This window comes from Symphalangus syndactylus, chromosome 14 (genome assembly GCF_028878055.3).
Source record: "Symphalangus syndactylus isolate Jambi chromosome 14, NHGRI_mSymSyn1-v2.1_pri, whole genome shotgun sequence".
Taxonomy (NCBI): domain Eukaryota; kingdom Metazoa; phylum Chordata; class Mammalia; order Primates; family Hylobatidae; genus Symphalangus; species Symphalangus syndactylus.
Window position 1 is genome coordinate 95,999,752 of NC_072436.2, and position 19,014 is coordinate 96,018,765.

The 19,014-nt window shown below is 55.0% G+C and overlaps 1 protein-coding gene and 1 long non-coding RNA gene across 4 annotated transcripts in view; one reads left to right on the plus strand and one right to left on the minus strand.

Annotated features, from left to right (window-relative positions):
* SIX3 (SIX homeobox 3) overlaps nt 1-19,014 on the minus strand; it is a 43,785-nt gene that overhangs the window by 7,422 nt on the left and 17,349 nt on the right. Inside the window, exons 2-4 of one of the 3 annotated variants that reach the window (XM_063618091.1) lie at nt 16,571-17,381; nt 14,731-14,917; nt 13,442-14,380 (exon numbers count right to left, since the gene is read on the minus strand). In XM_063618091.1, coding sequence (XP_063474161.1) covers nt 14,291-14,380; nt 14,731-14,917; nt 16,571-17,373 — 1,080 coding nt within the window. In that variant the 5' untranslated portion in view covers nt 17,374-17,381 and the 3' untranslated portion in view covers nt 13,442-14,290. Of the gene's footprint in view, nt 1-13,441; nt 14,918-16,570; nt 17,382-19,014 lie in introns of those variants that run through there. The other 2 variants (XM_063618092.1, XM_055242680.2) reach the window with 2 other exon arrangements.
* Nucleotides 17,570-18,872, plus strand: LOC134732503 (uncharacterized). Its single transcript, XR_010115754.1, has 2 exons — nt 17,570-17,765; nt 18,665-18,872. It is a non-coding gene; the product is annotated as an uncharacterized lncRNA (long non-coding RNA).

Here is a 19,014-nt window from a genome sequence, read left to right on the forward strand (position 1 = left end):
CTCGTGATCCGCCCACCTCGGCCTCCTAAAGTGCTGGGATTACAGGCGTGAGCCACCACACCCGGCACTGCCTGGTTTTTAAGCCTATGGTACTTATTGATTCACTCACCCATCCAATCAACAGAGTCTGGCTTTGTGTTAGGTGCTGTGGGCAATAAAAAAGGTGCATTTAACACAGCCCCATCCCCAGTCTAGCAGGAGAAATAAGCCATGCACCGCAATCACAGTAAAGCCAGGCAGAATGTGATCTGGGGCTCTCTGCTGGCCAGGATAGCTCCATGAGGGCACCATTTTCTGCCCTGTAACTTCCCCCACCACCTGAGGGGCATCCTTTCTCCTGCTACTTGAAAAATCCCAGCTCCTTCTGGCCCATCTGCAGGGTCCCTGTTTCCTCTGTTTCTGGACAGGTCATGGTGACTCTGGTATCTCTGAGTCACTCTTCCCAGCTCAGCTTACTGTCCCCACCCTGTCTCTAAGCTGTTCTCCAGTGACTCAGGAGCCCAGATGTTCCTGGGGCATGCAGTTCCAAACTCGCATCATTGCAAGTTTTTAGTTTTAAATAAACATAGCAAACAATACAGCTGGCCGGGCACGGTGGCTCATGCCTGTAATCTCAGCACTTTGGGAGGCCAAGGCAGGCAGATCACTTGAGGTCAGGAGTTGAAGACCAGCCTGGCCAACATGGGGAAACCATGTTTCTACTAAAAATACAAAAATAAGCTGGGCATGGTGGCGTGCACCTGTAGTCCCAGCTATTCAAGAGGCTGAGGCAGGAGAATCACTTGAACCTGGGAGGCAGAGGTTGCAGTGAGCTGAGATGGAGCCACTGCACTCCAGCCTGGGTGATGGAGGGAGACTCCATCTCAAAAACAACAACAAGAACAACAACAATACAGCCGAAGTTCTCACAAAGAGACAAGGATGGAGTGTTGACACAGAAGGAAGAGCTAAACAACTGCAGATGGTGAGCCCCACTGGGGAGGGAGCAGCCTTCTCTGGAGGGACAAGGGGATATGTCACCATTCTATTTGTCTCTGATGGAGCTTTGGGAAAGGAGCACCACAAGGTTAGATTATCCCCCAAAGCTCAGGGCCCCCAGCCACTCCCTTCCAAGGGACCCACATTCTCCTCTCCAACACACACTACCAGGGCTGCAGTCTCTCCACTTTCCTGGAAGACGGAAGAGAGGAAAGCTTGGACTAGAACTTCTTACCCTATTGCAGGGGGACTTCAGGGGGAGAAGGAGGACTAGCAAGGATCCTATAACCTCTCAGTCCCTCAATTCCCTCAACTAGAAAAATGAGGATGAAAATACTGATGTCCCAGGATGCTGCAAGGATTAAAAATAATAATAAGCTGGTGTAAGAACCTAGGACAGGGCTGGGTGCCTAGAAAGCCTTCAACCATAAATGTTCACTTTCTTCCTCCTTCGCAGCTGTCTCTGTCATGTAAAGTTTTTCACATTTTAGGCATTTACCTATGGCTTTATGATAGAGAAGGATTTTCCCCCAGGACATCCAGGGGATAGAGGGAGCATCTGGCTGCCCCTACCTGACTGACCTGGAGAGGTGGAGTTAGGTGTTCCCTGGGTCGGGAGAAAGGGAGAATTCTGGCATCAAGGGGAGAGTCTGACTCTGGGAGAGAATGGCCATGAAAAAATGCCTGGAGCCAGGATCTTATCTACCTTCTCCAGCTTGTGTAGAAATCTAAGGGCTGGGTGTGGTGGCTCAATTCTGTAATCCCAGCACTTTGGAAGGCCAGGGTGGGAGGACTGCTTGAGCCCAAGAGTTTGAGACCAGCTTGGGCAACATAGTGAAACCCTGTCTCTTAAAAAAATACAAAAGTTAGCTGGGCGTGGCAGTGTGCACCTTTTGTCCCAGCTACTCAGGAGGCTGAGGTGGGAGGACTGCTTGAGCCCTGAAGGGTGAGGCTGCAGTGAGCCGTGATAATTCAACTGCACTGCAGCCTGGGTGACAGAGCGAGGCCCTGTCTCAAGAGAAAAAAAGAAATTTAAGACCCTAGCCCCTGAGGCCCTCCAGGATGCCAGCAGCTTTGCTGGGCTGGCCCTGTGACCCTGTCCAACAGCCAACTCGACCTACTCTTCCTGCAAACTACCAATCATGGTTTATCTCATTACATTGTTTAAATTCCCACTCTCTCCCGACTTCCTCTCCCACCATGAACCTCTTTGTCATAAGACAATCCAGGATCAATCCCAAAGGACCACAATCCCTTTCCAAAAACCTCGGGAAATTCATAGTTTTGGAGATTTCAGAAAGGTACATATAATGGTCCGTATATTCTGTATTACATAACGCCACCCAAGTGGGTCCAGAGCAGTACCTGTAATCCAACACATCAGCATTTCTGCAGTGAAATATCTGATATCTATGCCAAGCAGGATAGATAAAGACTATAAATAGCTTCATACTGTTTAGGTCAGGTTTTGCTGCCAAATAGTTTCGGCAGCAAACATACCAAACAAACAAAAAACCCCAAAGCTTTTAGAATGATTGCATCTGTAGAGAAGAGAGTAAGGGTTAGTATTTATGCTGCCTAAAAGAGAAGCAGGCAAGCAAAACTGTAGCTGAGAAAAGGAAAAGAGCCTGTGATGGCTCCTCTTAACCCCTCCCCACCACCACCACCCTCCTCTTTCCAGACCACCTGGCATTGGAACGCAGCCTCCCTTAGGCACCATGGTGGACTCTATAGAGCGATCGGCCACCTAACTAGCTTTGTACTTAAGGACAGATACTTAGCCAGAATCTCGGTTTCCTTGTCTATTTAAATGGGAAAAGAAGCAATTCCAAATATTCCTTTCACCACTGACACTTGATACTCTTATCAATACATTCGCCCAAGCTGGCTGGCTATGCTGTCCAGAGCAAAGCAATGTCTTCACCATCAGACTGTGGAGCACCCCAGGAAACAGCTGTCCCTCTCAGCACCCAATGCTCTTTTGTACCCAAGTGTCTTTGGACACACACTTCCCAGTCCCTTGACTGTCCTTCCCTCCTCACTGGCCTGGAAAACTCATGCTTATCCATCAAGATCTGTTTCAAAGGCCCTCCTCGGGCTCCCACTTTGTCCATACCTCCATATGGCAGCTTCAATGATAATTTGTGTATTGTGTTTCTCTGCTTGCACTAAACTATAATCGCAGGGCCAGGGTCTAGGCTGCCATTGGCTGTCTCCAAGGTGTGGCAGCGTCAGTCATATGGAAGGCCTTCAGCAGGCGGTTGCGGAGAGGAGGAGAGGGTGCTAGCTCGGCATGGCTTCCCACCAGACAGCCTATCACCGTGGGAGACAGCCCCACACTCCCGCTGTAGGAGACCTAGAGGCATCTATCTGCAAGACAAGAAGTTAATAGTGCAGAAGAAGGGAAATATTAGCATGAGACCTATTGCAAGTCCAGGTGGGCAGCTACAGGATCAAGTAGTAAAGCAAGAGAAAGGAGCTAGAAACGTGACTCCAAATCCCACAGGCCAGGGTGGAGGGTCCTACCCACGCAAAATGGTGGACTTTGGTATAAGACAGGACGCAGTCCCTCAAGAGGAGAAGCAGGCTATCCCGGTGGAAGAGGTGTTGCGAAAACCCGAGCAGAAAAGGACAGCGCAGCAGGGCAAGGCCCCCCACACCACCGGCGTGCACTGCCAAGGCCCGAGGTGCGGAGGGTTCGCATGCTACGCATCATCGCCGCGAGGTGGCAGCAAAAACCCGCCAATGGCCCCAGAGCGCGCTGCCTTCCGCCTCCAACCTGTAGTGCTTTGCGCCTGGGTGCGCACAGCCAGCGCCGAGGGGCGTCCCGCCGCGGAACCAAGGGGTCCAAGGCTGAGTACTGCGGCCAGGCTTCGGGGTCCTCGGAGGCCGAAGAGGGGACTTCCCTGGGTCTCTGGCTCTTGAGAGCTCCCCAACTGGAGTCTGGCAACTTCTTGAGGTCATCATGGAATCTAGCTACTCGACCTGCAGCCTTTCTCAGCTCTCCCATCCCCGGGGGAACCGGTCCATTCTCCTGCCTCCCCGCTGATCCGGCGTGCGGGGTTGCGTCCTGGACTCTTCTGCGGGCACAGAGCCCTAGTCTGCCTCCATCCTTCCCCACATACCTCCTTCTGCTCCTGCCCACCGCTCCCGCCAGCACGCGAGAGCGGGTCTGGAAGCTGAGGCTTTCCTCCCTGTCCTGCTCCTGGGTACCTGCCACACACGCGCCCACACACTCGGAGACAGTTGCGGGCGTGGAGTCACCCAAAGGCCACGCACGCAGACACGCACTAGCACAGATGCGCCCTGGTCGCACCTACACTCCAAGCTCGCGAGGAGCAGATGTGAAAGGCCCAGGGGTGCAATGTGCAGTGGAAGAATCACAGGACTAGGGGCCGAGAAACTTGAGTTTGACTTTGACTCACTCCATTTCTCTGGGTCTCTAAACTCTCGCGTGTCCAATAACAAGATCGCCAAGCAGCCTGCGAGCCGACGCCTCCTCTGCGTGGAAGCGCCGCGGCAGCCCGGAAAAGCCTCCCTGAATGTCCCAATAGGGCAAATGGAACATTTCCGCGCTGGGTTGGCTTGACCCCTGGAGCCCGAGGCAAGGAGGTCGCGCGAAAATGGTGTGCAGGAGGCTGCGCGCACTGAAGTTTCGCAGAGCCTGCGGCGGCGCTCGGACGAAGACTCAGGGGTTCGGAGGCGCGCGCGTCCTGGGTCCCTTGCAACACCTCTGACCCTCGGTACCCTTCTCACGGCCCCGCTTCCACTCACCCAGTGCGCTGCTCTCCTCGGGTCACCCCAGTTACTCGTGGAGGACTTGGGGCCTGGGACTCGAGTTTTCACCGTCTTCCCGCACCCAGTGCCAGCTGTTATTGTGCAGTAGAACAAAGGCCGAAATGGGTGGGTATGGGAGGAGACCTGGCCCTGCAGGACTCCCATTCTGGTAGGGAATGGGTTTAGGAACACAGTGCAAGGGTTTGATTGGTTCGCGGCGTCCACCGACAGACCCCTCTAAGGAGCACGTGTGAGCATGTGAATTGTGAGCGCACATGAAGCTGGAGGTCGGAGGGCAGCCTATAGGTCTGCAACTGGTCATCAAGTCCTCACCATTCCTCCTTGGAAATGCCTTTAACCCGTTCTGGCGCCTTAGCTCAGTCCTGCCTATTGGAATAGTTTCCTAGGGGCCTTCCTGTCTACAGCCTCACTGCCTCCGACTACAGTCCTTAAGCAGGACACTGGATATTCCCACTTAAGCTTTCATACAGTTTTTTTGTTTGTTTGTCTGTTTGTTTGACTGTTTTGAGACGGAGTCTCCCTCTGTCTCCAGGCTGGAGTGCAGTGGGGCAATCTCAGCTCACTGCAACCTCCGCCTCCTGGGTTCAAGTGCTTCTTGTGCCTCAGCTTCCCGAGTAGCTGGGATGACAGGCATGTGCCACCACACCCAGCTAATTTTTGTATTTTTAGTAGAGACGGGGTTTCATCATGTTGGCCAGGATGGGCTCGATCTCCTGACCACTTGATCCGCCCGCCTCGGCCTCCCAAAGTCCTGGGATTACAGGTGTGAGCCACTGCACCCAGCCACTTTCATACAGTTTTATTTGGCTCCCCAGTACCCATGGGATCAAGGCCACACAACTTGCCTGATCTTGTAATTAATCCCTACTCTCTCTTCCCTCAGAATCAATTACCAACCTCTCAAAAACCCGTAGGCCCCACACTACAGTACTCCCGGCGGGCCAGCCACACTGCACTGCTCCCTACTGGACCTGACACCTCCTCCATGCCTTCCCGCCTGCAATTCCTGCCTAGAATCTCCTCCACTCAATCCGATTCATCCTTCTGGGTCAGCGCCATCTGCTCAGAGAAGCCCTCTCTATCCCCACCGCCAAAGTTGTAGTAATTAATTACGAAGTTGTCACTCCAGGAAACACTGTGTGCAACTCCACGAGGTTGGTTTGTTTTTAAGTGGTGACCTCAACTGTCCCTCCCACTGGATCGTGAGAAACTTGAGGACAAGGCTCAATTGTGCTTGTCCCTCTCCCCTCCATTCTTCGAGAACTTAGTTGATATTTCTGCATCATGCTCACAAGCACTGGACAAGCCCTCGGGCTCATCTGCAGGTAGACTTGTCACTCGCACAAGGTAAATATTTCTCTTGCAATTCATAAGAATCTGCACAACAGTCTCACTGCACACTCAACAACGTTCACATGTATCCACACACTTCACATCCTCGATTCCCAGCCCACTGGGAAGTGCTGGTGGCTTAAGCGGAGGCTGGTCCGCTGTGCGAAGTGAGGCCCCTGAAATCCACGCTCTTTCTCCGGGCTTGGTGGGGGCGCCTGCACGTAGCTGCTTGCTGAGTGCTTCTCTCGGGTCTGGTCCTCCTAGGCAGCGCGTAGGAGGCGCGTTCCTGCAAAGTCCTAGTGTAGGTGGTGGGAGAGATAGCGCGCCCAGAAGGGCAGAGCCTAGGGCCGCCCGCTCCCGGTCCTATCCCACTCACTTCTCCCGCTTTTGCCTCATCTTGCGCGCCCAGAGAGGCATCTCAGAAAAGTATTTCCCCGGCTATCGGGAGCGCACGGAGAGGAAAACAGAGAGGGTCACCGAGTGTGTTGGTGTAGCCGGGTGAAGGTGGAGGTTGGCTGTGTGACAGTGGTCAAATTATGGCCCTCTCTGAGCTTCCGTTTCACCTCCCGGTATAAGCGGAGCCGCTTCAGCTCAGACACACAGGGGAAAGGCAGCGGTGGCCGGGGCCTGGGTTCCGTGCGCCCGCACATGTACACGTGTCCGTCGGTCCTCCGTCCTTCCTCCCAGTCGGGCCTGGCCAGGCGGCGCCGGTGTGTCCCGGGCGCGGTAGGGGCAGGCATAAGGCGGCTGCGCCTGTCCGGGGCTGCAGAGGGAGAGGCGCACACGCCGGGAATTAGCAGCGCTTCCAGTCGTTAAGGGGCCTTGCTAAGATATTCTGTTGAATGGTCGTAAATTAATTATTATGGTAAATATCGCAAAATCCAACAAACCAAAGCCAGTGCGGGCCTGGAAGGGCTCCAGGCCGCCCCCAGCCACAGGCCGGGCCTTCGCCTGAGGCAGCCCATCCCCGCGGGGACCGGGTTCGGAGAAAGACGGCGCGGCCGGAGGACCAGGGCATCAGGCTGGGAGAGGCCGGGGCTTCGGCCACAGCGCCTCCCAGCGGCTTGAAAGAAGAAAGACGGAGTCCGAGCCCGAGAGGTGGGGACAAAGGCCCAGCGAGAGAGCGCCACGAAGGCCGGAGGGCGGAGCGGGGACCAAGGGGCGCGCCCCACCGGGCCGAGTCCACAGATCCCGGACCCCTGCCCCGGGGGCCGCGTCCCCCACGCCCCGCCGCGCTCCCCCTCACGTCTGGACCCTGCCTCGGTCCCTCGGACCTCCTGTTTCGGTTCCTGGGCCCCGCACACTCTTCCTGCCTTCAGGGATCCGAGAAGTCCCCAGGGAACTCGCCCCTCCTGCCAAGCCTCATCTTTTCAGAAAAAAACATAAAAATAAAAAATAAAAGATAGAGAACAGCCAGTGCTCAGCTGCTCTGTAGCTCCTCCAACCACACAGCCATTTCCATCCTCAGGCAGAGAGGGGCTCCACCCTGACTGAGCCCGCCGTGAGCAGCCTGGCGGGGCTAGAGTGTAGGCAGAGCCTGGCACATGCATGTGTGTGTGACTTGCCTGTGCTCTCCTTTCTTGCCAGCACATTCTGTAAAGTCCTCGACGTCCTGACGGGTTAGACTCCTGCAAGTTAAAGCCCTTTTCTTTTCCAAAAAGAGTGTGTGTAGAAACCAGTTAGAGTCGTGGGTTTATTTGCAAAAAGTGGGGAGTCGTTGCTAGGAGTGGAGATATGCTTCTGTCCCTTGCTGCATCCCTGAGCAGAAGGGGGTGGTTGCCTGTGCCCACTGTAGAAGGCAGAGGGGTGTGTGTGTGTGTGTGTGCATGCAGAGCAGTGACTATGTGTGTCTTATGAACGGAATCATATCGGGGCCATCTCTAAGAGTGTGTAGTGTGAGAGTGTGCTCTCCTCTAAGAGGGGAGAAGCTGCTGCTGAGTCCAGGGAAGGGAGGCATGGGAAGGTGGGTACTTTCTTGGGTGGGCCTCTTCTGGGCAGAGGAAGCTGCATGACCTCCCTAGCCCACAAGGGGAATGGGTGCTCTTGGGCCCCAAGCTGCTGTGCACCCCCAGTATTCGGCTCACTTCCCAAGTCCAGCCGGCCACAAGCCAATGTGCTCCCCTAGGCGCTTTCTTGGAGAAAGAATTGCTCTCCTGCTGCAATGGCACCCTCTCCCCAACCAGCCTTGGCCCTCTTCCTGCTTAAGCCTGGGAAGCTGCTCCCCATCTTCCCTCAGACCATTCCAGCTCCCGCCCCTTCCCTGTTCTCTCCTCTCCTCACTTTTTGATTCAGCTCCCTCTCCTTTCTCTCCCTTTTCCTTTTGCCTTTATCCTCACTCTATAATTTATCTCCCTCTTCTTCACTCTCCCTTCTTGCTCTGCAGAACAGCATACCATGGGCATTTAGGGGTGGATTGTAACACAGAGGCCGCTGTTCACCTGCTCACTCCCAACAGCAGGCATGCTTCTCTCAAGGTGCTTATCTAGTTCCCTACCTATCTTCTTTGGGGCCCTAGCCCAGTGTGTGTGTGTGTGTGTGTGTGCAATGAATGGGTGGTCTCTGAGTCCCTAGAGTCAAGCTCTGTGGTTTGGAGGTTGGCATGCCTCTGGGTGGCATGTCTTATATCTTTGGGTTGGCTCACAGGTATGTGTGTGTGCCCGAAGATTTCCTCTGTGTGTCCTCTGTGTGTTTGTCGTGGTGACTGTGTAGTGGCTGTGTTCTCTGACTGGATTTATTGTTCATTTTCTCCCTTTCTTGTGTGTAAACTTTTGGTTAGCCCCAGCACACTGTGTACTTACAACAGGCTGTGCACTAAATGTCTATTGGTGCTAATGCCATTTTATGCAGATGTGTATTTCTATTGTGTGAATCTGGGTAGCTCTGTAGGAGGGTGCGATTGTGAGCCTGGGCATTTTGTACGTGCGTCTGTGCAGATTTGGAGTGCATGCATCCTGGAGAGTGTGCCTGCAGGAAAGGCAGATGAAGGATTCTTGTGTTTGTATCTGAGGACCGGTGTAGAATCCATAAGGGGAAAATCAGAAAGGCAGGCCTTATGTTATGTAGAGAAGCAGGTCTACGGGTGCTGGGAAACTGCTCTCAGGGCAGGTAGGTGCCTGAGGGAAGGGGCTCGGCTGTGTTTATTATGGCACGGCTGGAGGTGAGGTGTGATATAACATAGAGGGCATATTTATGTAGATGAGATGAATTGCACATACGTGTGTGTGTGTGTGTGTGTGTGTGTGTGTGTGTCGCCTCTGTCAGCCTGGCTGTGCCTGCCCGCTCCCGCCGAGCCCCGCCCGGCACAGTGGAGCTCAATCAGCCGCTGCATGAATACACTCGAATGGAAAGTTGTGCTCAGCTGACCGGAGAAATCGGAGCCGGGCTAGTACTGCTCCCCTCCTCCATGGCTCCCTCTCGCCTGCCCCCGCCCTCCCTCGGGCCAGACGGCCACCGGGGCCCGCACACTGGGGCCAGGGAGCTTCAGCTCAGCTGGGGCCGGAAAGGGCCGGAGCGGTGGGAAGCCGTGGGGGCCTCAGCGCGCGTACCAGGAGGTCGAGCGTCCAGGCGGGCCGGGCATCTCAGCTCCAGCGCTGGGGGACAGAGAGGACAAGGGGAGGGCCCGGGAAAGTCCCTGAGGCACAGCCAGTGCTCCAGGTGACGGCCACACAAAGGCTTAGGCAGGACTGACAGGGCCACAGAGGCAGAGGAAGAAGAGAGGGAGAAGAGACTGCTCCAAGAGGCCGAGTGCATCCAGTGCGCCACAGGCCTGGGAACAGACTTCGAGCTCCGGGGTCCCGGGTGATGCGCTGGGTCGAGAATGTACCAGGCTGTCCCATTCTCCTTGCAGAAGAACCTGGGGGCCATTCCACCATCACAGCCCCCTCGGCAAGCCCAGGCACGGGCCTTCCCACTGCCTCACTGAACCGTCTCCCCACCCAAAGTCTCAGGAACCCCCCAGGCTGGGCCCTCCGTCTTCAACCCCATTCCCAGCCGGGACTGGCCAGACTCATGTGCCTCCAGCCCCACTATTGACCGGCATCTCCGCCCCGCGCCGTGGCAGCTTCCGGGTCATTTCATTTTAATCAGTTGTATATCTCGCCGGGGATAATCAACTGCACTGGCACTGGGCAGTCGATTCCGCAGGATTCAAGGAGGGCAAGAAGAGAGGCCAGGTGGGGGGCTCAGGGCCAGGGCTAGGGGCAGGGACGGAAGAGGGCTGGGTGCGCAGAGACTGGGCAGGTCAGAAGGGGTAGACGGGCCTCTTCCCTCAGGCAGGCACATCTAGGGGTCAAAAACTTTGATACGGATTTGCACAGTTTCATACCCCATTCTACCTCTTCAGGTTTCCAATGCAAATCCTGGATTGTCATTATTTTTCTTTGAGAAAATAGCCAAGTTGGCTACTATTCCTCAAGCCTCTGGAAACTTACAGTAGGTGACTCAGGTACACAGGAGGCCTAAGCACACAGGGAAGGCTCCGAGCCAGAGCACTCCGCTGGGATGCCAGGCGGAAGTGTGCTGCTTGCAGGGTAGTGGGTGCGGACTCACTGGAACCACTGGAACACCAGAAGCAGAGGAGCCAGCCTACTGGCTGCTGCATGGCCCAGACATAGGGGACAGATGGTTAGCACTTAGGCCTGCATATTGGGCCTGACCCAGGCTCACAAGACCCACGAGAGAGCACACACCAATGCACACATTCTCCTGGCTGAGGCACAACCTGCAGCATTCCCAGGAGGTGGGGGCTGTGCAGTGACTGAGATGGCTTTCTGCAGGTGGAACTTCAGCCTGGCCTTGCCCGCAAGCTCTGTCTGAGTGGCCTGTAGGGTGTTGACCACTTTGGCCAGGGCTTTGAGGGGCCCAGAAAAAGACTAGGCCAGCAGCTGGTAAAAGGCAAGATCTGGCCAGAAAGGGGCCTCTATTCTCTCACTCCGATGCTTAAAGGGGCAGAGGCCAAATCAACCATAATATCCCCAGTAAATCAAACAGAATAAAGGATGGACTGGGATAGCCAAAGAGCCCAATCACCCTCTGCCCTCCAGCCAATGAATGCCCATTGAGATCCCTTATGTCTTAAAGGGACAGGAAGGCCTGTTATAGGTGGGCAGCCTGGCAGTCATATCTAGGGAGTGCCTAGAACAAGGGAACCCACATATGTCTACACTAGACCCAAGACCCACAAGACACATGCCCAAGTACCTTGTAGGTGTATTGGAGCCCCCCAATATGCACTCCTTGCAGAACGAAGGACACAGAAACTGCCTAAGCCATACACGAATACCTGGGCTATGCAATATACATGAAAACATACTGGACACACACCAATGCACTATACACACATTTATACCAAACATCACACACACACATCCTTTTGTATGCAGACCTTGACCGAGGGTTGAAAGCCCAGCATCCAGAATTGCACACATATACACACCCACAACAAACACACATGTCCTTCCTGCAGGGAACCTATATGTAAGGTCAGAAAGTACAAAGCATAGAGTATTGGTATTCGTGCAGACCTGGATGGAAACACAGGAGATGAGAGAGTGATACATGATAGATAGCAGGATAGACAGATAGACAACAGGCTGCTGGCACCCAGTAAGGCCCAGGCCCTCCAAAGCTAAAGGCTGCTGTGGAGTCTGATGGACAGTTTTCTGCAACACAGAAGGAGTGGGCAATGGGTGCCCCAAATCTGCTTTCTCTGCACCGTGTGTTGAGATAGGAAATCATTTTAACTTCCAGGTTTGTCTCCTGTCCCCTAGACAAAAAGGCACCTGCTCCTTGATGTCCTCTATCTAGGCAGGCCCTTCCAGGAGTCACCCTCCAGCAGTGCCACTTCTTGCCTTTCATCCGTCAATTCTGGTCAGTTGGCTGAGCAGGGTCCATCCAGACTCTCCACACTGAGGCAGGCACTTCTTTGGGCTTCCAGGCCCAAGCTCTGTGTCAAGTATGTGACTGATTATCTAAAAGCAAAGGTGGGTGACAGAGCTCCTCATCCCAGAACAGAGGCTCAAGTTGGGTAGAATCCAGGCAGTCTTTTTCCCAAATTCCCACCACCTGGGTCAATATTGTCTGAAATGTGGCAGGACAGGGAACATTTTCCTGAGCAGTGAACACACACAGATATTCTGACACCGTGTGCCAGGCCACAGAACTTGGGAGCTCTGGAGGTTGGCTGGATGCTCTGGTTCTAAGTAGGGGTGCACTCAGGAACCTTCCCTGTCTTGCAAATACACACCCTGGACATGCAAGGTCCCACTGGAACACTCAGGGCACCTCTGGGCCAGACAGCCTCTTTGCCCAGCCTGGCCCTCCTAAACCCCCTGGCACTGCTGGGGATGGGGACAAAAGGAAATCGGAAGTCAAAATTAGTTTGGAAATGGATGCAAAATTCCAGGCACGTTTGGATTCCCCCAGTCCTCCTTGCTTTGGAAATTGGACTTTCAAGTAAAAGCAAGTTTTCTGAAATTACCCCTTTTGCTCCTCCTTGGGTGCAGGCACCCTGGCCCAGAGCGGCAGATGCACGGCCAGCCAAGCCATCCCAGGGAATTTTGGGGGCCCCACCCAGGGCATGGAGACCTTGGGGCCAGTGGGAACATGGTTAGTAAGAGGTGGTGATTTTTTGGTTTTCATTTTAAAGTGTAAACCAACTCTGAAATATCTTAGGGGCTTGAGAGACTCCAGCTGAACCCCAAAGATGGGAAGAAATTTCAGGGAGACAGATCAAGAGCCGTAAGGCAAATCACACTGTCACATAGACACACACTCAGGAGGTGAGGAGGGGAGTCCATCCTAATTCTAGGCCCTAAACTCTGCAAGTGACCTCCTCCCTCACTCCTCCTGCCTTCCCCACTCAGGCCACTGTCCCACCCACCACCCCACCCCCCAAGAGGAAGACAAAACCTGTCAGCTCTACTCGGGATGGATGCTGGGGTTTGGCAACCTTGTATGTTTTTCCTTTTAAAAAACAAAGCAACAACAACTGAAAGACGCCCAGCACACCCCCAAGGACCCACAGGGTCTTGGCAGGCTACAATTTGAGCTGAATGCATACTGTGGTGAAGTGGGCCTGGCGTCTCACTCTGAAGAAACTGGCGGTAGCCTCCCGCTCCCAACTCTCGAACCCTCTTTGCCTTTTTGCTCAGGATCCAGCTTTGGCTCTTTTCCGCAGGGCCTGTTCTGGTCTTCCCAATGCCCTCGGGGCAAAAAAAATGCTGAGATCCAGCCTTGAAATTCTGCCCCGGCTCAGGTGAGCAGGAGTGGAAGTGAAGGCCGAGCACCCCGCGGCTGCAAGCCAGGGGCGTACAAAAACACCAGTCTCTGGGAGTGATAAGAAAATGGAGAATACTGTATTTGCTTTAGAAAGTTTTTACATATAGATAAACACGCAGTTTAAGATAACAGTAAAAGCGCCCTACAGGGAGTGAGAGATACCTCTGAAGCTGCTAAGAAATACTGGAAATAGCTTTTGCATAAGAATACTACAATCTCACTCTCCGCTTTCGCTAGCGACGGGGTCCCTCTTCCTAACCCAGGCCACTATGCCTCTCCTTGACTGCCAAGTCGACACCAGAAGCACCGAGTGGGAGGAGAACCCCAAAAAGAAAAGAGACAGGTGAGCGGGGAGGAAGACAGAGAGAGGGAGAGGAGAAAAAGCAATATCATATACAGGCAATTTCTACACATATATTACAAACTGGGAAAATGACCGATCATTAAGATATACATAATTCATATAAAATTTTGAAATAAAAATAAAAATCTGTTACAGTCATAACTATTCTTTTTCCACATTTATAACCAGTACCCACACAGGCAGTGACAGAGTGGAGAGAAAAAGGTGCTTACGAAGAAAATGATTGTCTGCTGAACAAAAAACAGAAGACTGCATTTTGTTTGACCAATACTTGGACTTAAAAACAGACAGAAGAAGAGAAAGAAAGAGAGCGAGAGAAAAAAAAGAGAGAGAGCAACAAAAGGCAAGAAACATTTGCTATTTCCCTCTCCAGGAGTTCTTTTTTTTTTCCCCTGTCTTTTTTTGTTTGTTTGTTTGTTTTTTAACAAATTCGGAACGGAGATGGCGATTTTTTTTTCTTTTTGTCTGTTTTGCTTTTGTCCTCTTGTCCTCGTGGTGGTGATTGGTTTTTGTATAGTCGACTCTTTAAATCATTTTTAACTAGAGAGAATATTTTCCCAGATACAAATAAATCGTCATGCAGGTGGGGTGCCGGGTCCATGGGAACCGAAAGGAGAAGCCGTGCTTGTCCTAGAAAGTATACAATTGTCACCTCTTTTATGTTTTCTGCCCGCAACATCAGCGTTTGACTGTCTGTTGGCGTCGGGGTCCTTTGGGGTGGCCGTAGTGGTAGATGGTGATTGGGGGTTGTTGATAGTTTGCGGTTAATTTGTTATTTTCTTGTTTTTTATATATTTTTGGCTGGGGTGGGAGTGCGTGTGGACTTGTATGTGTGTATGGTTGGGTATCCTGATTTCGGTTTGTTCTGGGGATGGAGGAGGAGGAGGAAGAGGAGGAAGAGGAGGAGGGCTAGGAGGAGGAAGGGAAGGAGTGGGGGAGGAGGGGAAGGAGGGGGAGGAGGGCGGCCTTGGCTATCATACATCACATTCCGAGTCGCTGGAGGTTACCGAGAGGATGGAGGTGCCGGTGTCCGCGCGCTCCGTCAGGCTGGACACGCTGGTGGTCGGGCTGGCCGCCGTGGACGGCGACTCTGCCGAGCCGTGCGTGGGGCAGCCGGGCTCGGCCAGCGAGCGCATGCCGCTGGGTCCAATGGCCTGGTGCTGGAGCCTGCGGGAGAAAGAGAGCCGCGCCCGCCCTGACACAGAGGCCAGCCACCCGGCTCCCCCGCTCCGCCGCTCCCCACTCCGCTTTCGGGAGCGTCCCAAGTCTTCTCAGATAGAGGCTGGCCTCGGAGGAGAGGCAGAACCCGAGCCCGGCCGCTTGGGGAGGCCTGGGTGCAAGCGGCAAAGTACGCCAAGCCCTGGAGAAGCAGAAGTCGGAGAGGAGCCGGGCGCTTCTTCCCTCCGCAGTCCCTGGGGCTCTTCAAACTGAGCCGGCTGCCCCACGACCGGTCGAGTTCCCCCAGTAATCCCGTCCCTGCTCCCTCAAACACACACCGGGAGCTGCGGGTTCCTCACCGCCCGGCCCGTCTCCGGGTAGAACCGCATACTTTGCTCTCTGGATACCAGCGCAGAGCGCAGGACCGAGGGTAGAGAAAATAGGAAAGCTGGCAGTGGAAAAGTGGGGAAAGAGCAGGGAGACAGAAAAGGGGCAAAGGAGAAGGCAAGAGAGGAGCACAGAGCAGTCTCCAGTTGCCCTTTCCCCCACCGGGAACCTTCTGCCTGGACCTGGTGTCTGGAATTCTCTCCACAAGGAGGCCTTGGCTTGACCCTGGGCGCTCCCCTCATCAGACGAAAAGTGGGCTCCACGGCAGGGGTGAGAGGGCCATGGGCTCAGGTCCCGGCCGCCTAAACTCGAGCACACCTCCAGAAACTCACCCAGCCCCCACCCACGGGCAGCTGTCAGCAGCTGGAGGTCCTGCTCCCTGAGGTACACCAGGCCCTGGGCCTTCCTGGCTGGATAGAGAGAGACACAGGCTCCACACCAGGGCTTTCACCCAAATTCCTCTCTTCTTTCTCCCTTCTCTGCCCACTCCTTTCGCCTATCCACTTCTTTACCTCTGGTTCTTTTTCTCCTTCCCCCAGGCCTAGCTCCTGTGATGTTGGTCAAGCCCTATACAATTTCGTGACTTTGTGGCCAACTTGCCGGCAACGAGGCTGCTCGTGCCCGCTTCCCAACTTAGAGGACCAAAGGGATTCTCCTCGGCTGGAACAGGAGGGCGAGTACATGCACACGCGCGTGCACACACACACGCACACGCACACACTAGGCCTCTCCACTCCCAGCCCGGTTCTCCTGTTCCCGGTCAGGCAACGTGCAGCGTTGCGGGAAACAGGCCCGCTGCGCAGTGGCCTCCGGCCTTTTCCCCTTGTGATAGGGACCCAGGTTCACTTTTCTCTCTCTGACGCTCGTGGATTTCTCCCAGGGTTTTGCAATGCACAGAAATAAGAACCAGATGGCAAGGAGTGCTTTCCTTCCCTCCCTGTCTCTAGGCTCCAGAGGATCGCCGAGCTGGCGGCAGGGCTGAGGAGGCAGGCACGGGTGCAGCGCAGGGCTAAGGCTCGCAGGGGCTGCGGGCACTCGGGTCTCAAGCACACACTCTCCGCCCTGACGAAAGCTCCTCTTGGTCAAAGCAATCAATACACCCACAGCCAGCCCGGACCCTCTTCCGCGCGCCCCGGACAAGCGTAAACTTTCTCCGACTGGCCAGGAGTCACGGATTCCCTGGCTCTCAGCGGCCGCTCCGCTAGCCCCATCTCAACCCCTCTACCCTTCCCAGGCCTCTGAGGCTGTAGCCAGGCCGCGGCCCCCGCCACTAACCTGTTCTTGGCCGCCGCGGCGCGGTCGCGCTGCCGCCGGTTCTTAAACCAGTTGCCTACTTGTGTGGGAGTGAGGCCGGTGGCCTGCGCCAGTTCGCGTTTCTTGCTGGGGTTGGGGTAGGGGTCCTGCAGGTACCACTCCCGCAGCAGGCTCCGAGTCCGCTCCTTGAAGCAATGCGTCTTCTGCTCGCCGTCCCAGATGGTGCGTGGCAGCGGGAACTTCTTGCGCACGCGGTACTTGTCCACCGGGCCGAGTGGGCGGCCGCGCAGCTTCTCGGCCTCCTGGTAGTGCGCCTCGAGCCACATGGCCTGCAGCTTGCCATGAGACTCCTTAGTGAACTTGTGGTTCTCAAGGATGTGGTAGAGGTCGCGGAAGTTGCCCGTGTGGAAGGCGACCACGGCGCGCGCGCGCAGGATCGACTCGTGTTTGTTGATGGCCTCGCACGCCCCGGGGGCCACGGGCAGCGACCAGAGGAAGCGGCCCAGCCGCTCGATGTCGCCCGTCTCCTCCAGCGTCTCACAGACGCTGGCCACCTGCTCCGGCGAGAAGTTGAGGGTGGGCAGCTGGAACATGGACAACTCTTCCGGGGGGGCCCTGGAGCCGCCGCCGCCGCCGCCTGCTCCGCCAGCACCGCCGCCTCCCGCACCGTTCCCGCCGCCGCTGCCGCCTCCCGCGCCGCCGCCGCCGCCCGCACCGTTCCCGCCGCCGCTACTCGCCAGAAGTATGGAGCGGTGGTGAGAATCGGCGAAGTTTGGCAACAAGAAGTGGGAGGAATAGAGGTCTAGGGGGGAGCGGAATACCATGGACTGACCTGAGAGGAGAGGAGAAAATTCAGGGAGAGGAAGAGAGAGGGGAGGAAGAGGAGGAGAGGGGCGATGAGGACCAGGAGGAGGGAGAGGAGAGGGGGGAGGAGGAGAAGGAAAGGAGGGGGGAGCAGGAGGAGGAGGAGGGGGAGGAGGAAGGGCGTAAGGGACACCCACACCCCACACACATCCACACACACACACACCCGCGCAGCCACATAGAGAGGGAGGAAGGAGAGCGGCCCGGTGCGCGCGCGCAGAGAGAGAACCCGAGACAGAGAGGGAGAGGGAGAGAAGAGAGGGAGAGCCAACCACCGCCAAGTCAAGATTCAGCGATTCCACCGCAATCGCCCTAATGACAACAGCCTCATAATATCTCCCCTAAATCCACAGTGAGTGCAGCATTGAAACATTTTGTTTCGCTTTTCTATTGGTCTGTGGCGTGTCGTTGTGGCGTTGCCACGGCAACCACTGCCAATCACTGTCAGCCCTGCCAATCAATACCGAGAACGTAAGGACGGTTTTACCACTCAGCCAGAGGGCGGGGGGAGGGGGAGAGCAGGGGAAGGAGGGAGAAGTGGGGGGATAAAGAGAATTTTTTTTATCTTTGCAACTCTTAATCTCGCTACTTCCCTCTCCTCTCTTCTCTCTTCTCCCTCTCTCTCCTCTTTTCTCCCTCTCTCTCCTCTTTTCTCTACCGCTGTCTCTGGGCCTTCTTCTTCCCTTTTCCCCAAAGAAGTTGATCCAGAAATTCGAAAAGCCCTGGGCACAGAGTTATTGAATGGGATGTGCAATTAGAGCGGGGATTTTGTTGGGAGGCAAGAGGGTCCCCCAGGCTCCACATAGGCCAGGTCGGCGGGCAAGGAAAGACGGCTGACCAGCCCAGCGGGCGCGGTTTGCACATGGTTTGCACGTCGGGCCGCCTCTTTCTGCCTATGTGAGCACTAATAGTGGTAACGAAGAAAGGAGAGATGAGATCATGGGGCCCACCAAGCACCGACCTTGGCCCAGCGGGCCGTGGCGCCAGCCAGGGATCCCGGATTCCGAGGCTATCTGGCGCCAGGGAGCCTGAGCCCAGTTCCCAGGGTGCTGGAGGCCGCTCTTGCCTCCCCCATCGGTGCCCATGGACCACATTCACCTCAACTCCCTCTTCATCAGTTAGGCTTCTCTTTACTCCCTCCCCGGCCAAGGAGCCTCGATTTCCCCCACCACCCTGTATTTTAAAATAGCAGTCCAAACAGTACACTTCTTTCCATCTTAAGAAGCAACTCAACTCTTTGTTTCCTCCCAGAATTCAGCTGCCTCTCTGAGGAGTGGTGGAGGAGCTGCGGGAGCCGAGAAGCCCAAGAGCCCTCTGGACCCGGAAAAGTCCCACAGATGCCCACTCCTCACCACACAACAGAAGGAGCTCTGGTCCTGCCTGCCAGCCCCAGAGGGCACTCAAACTTTGGAGGCTAGCCACCTGGATGAAGTGAATAAAGCCTGAAAATTGCTTGTTTGCTCGTATTGTAAAATAATAATAATTACCATTATTATTTTAAAACTGTCTAATTTCTCTAGGGAAAGTAACATCGAAAGCCTAAAACAGACGCCAAAAGGCCCATAGAACACAGAGGGCCCTCTCTGCCTCTGGCCACCACA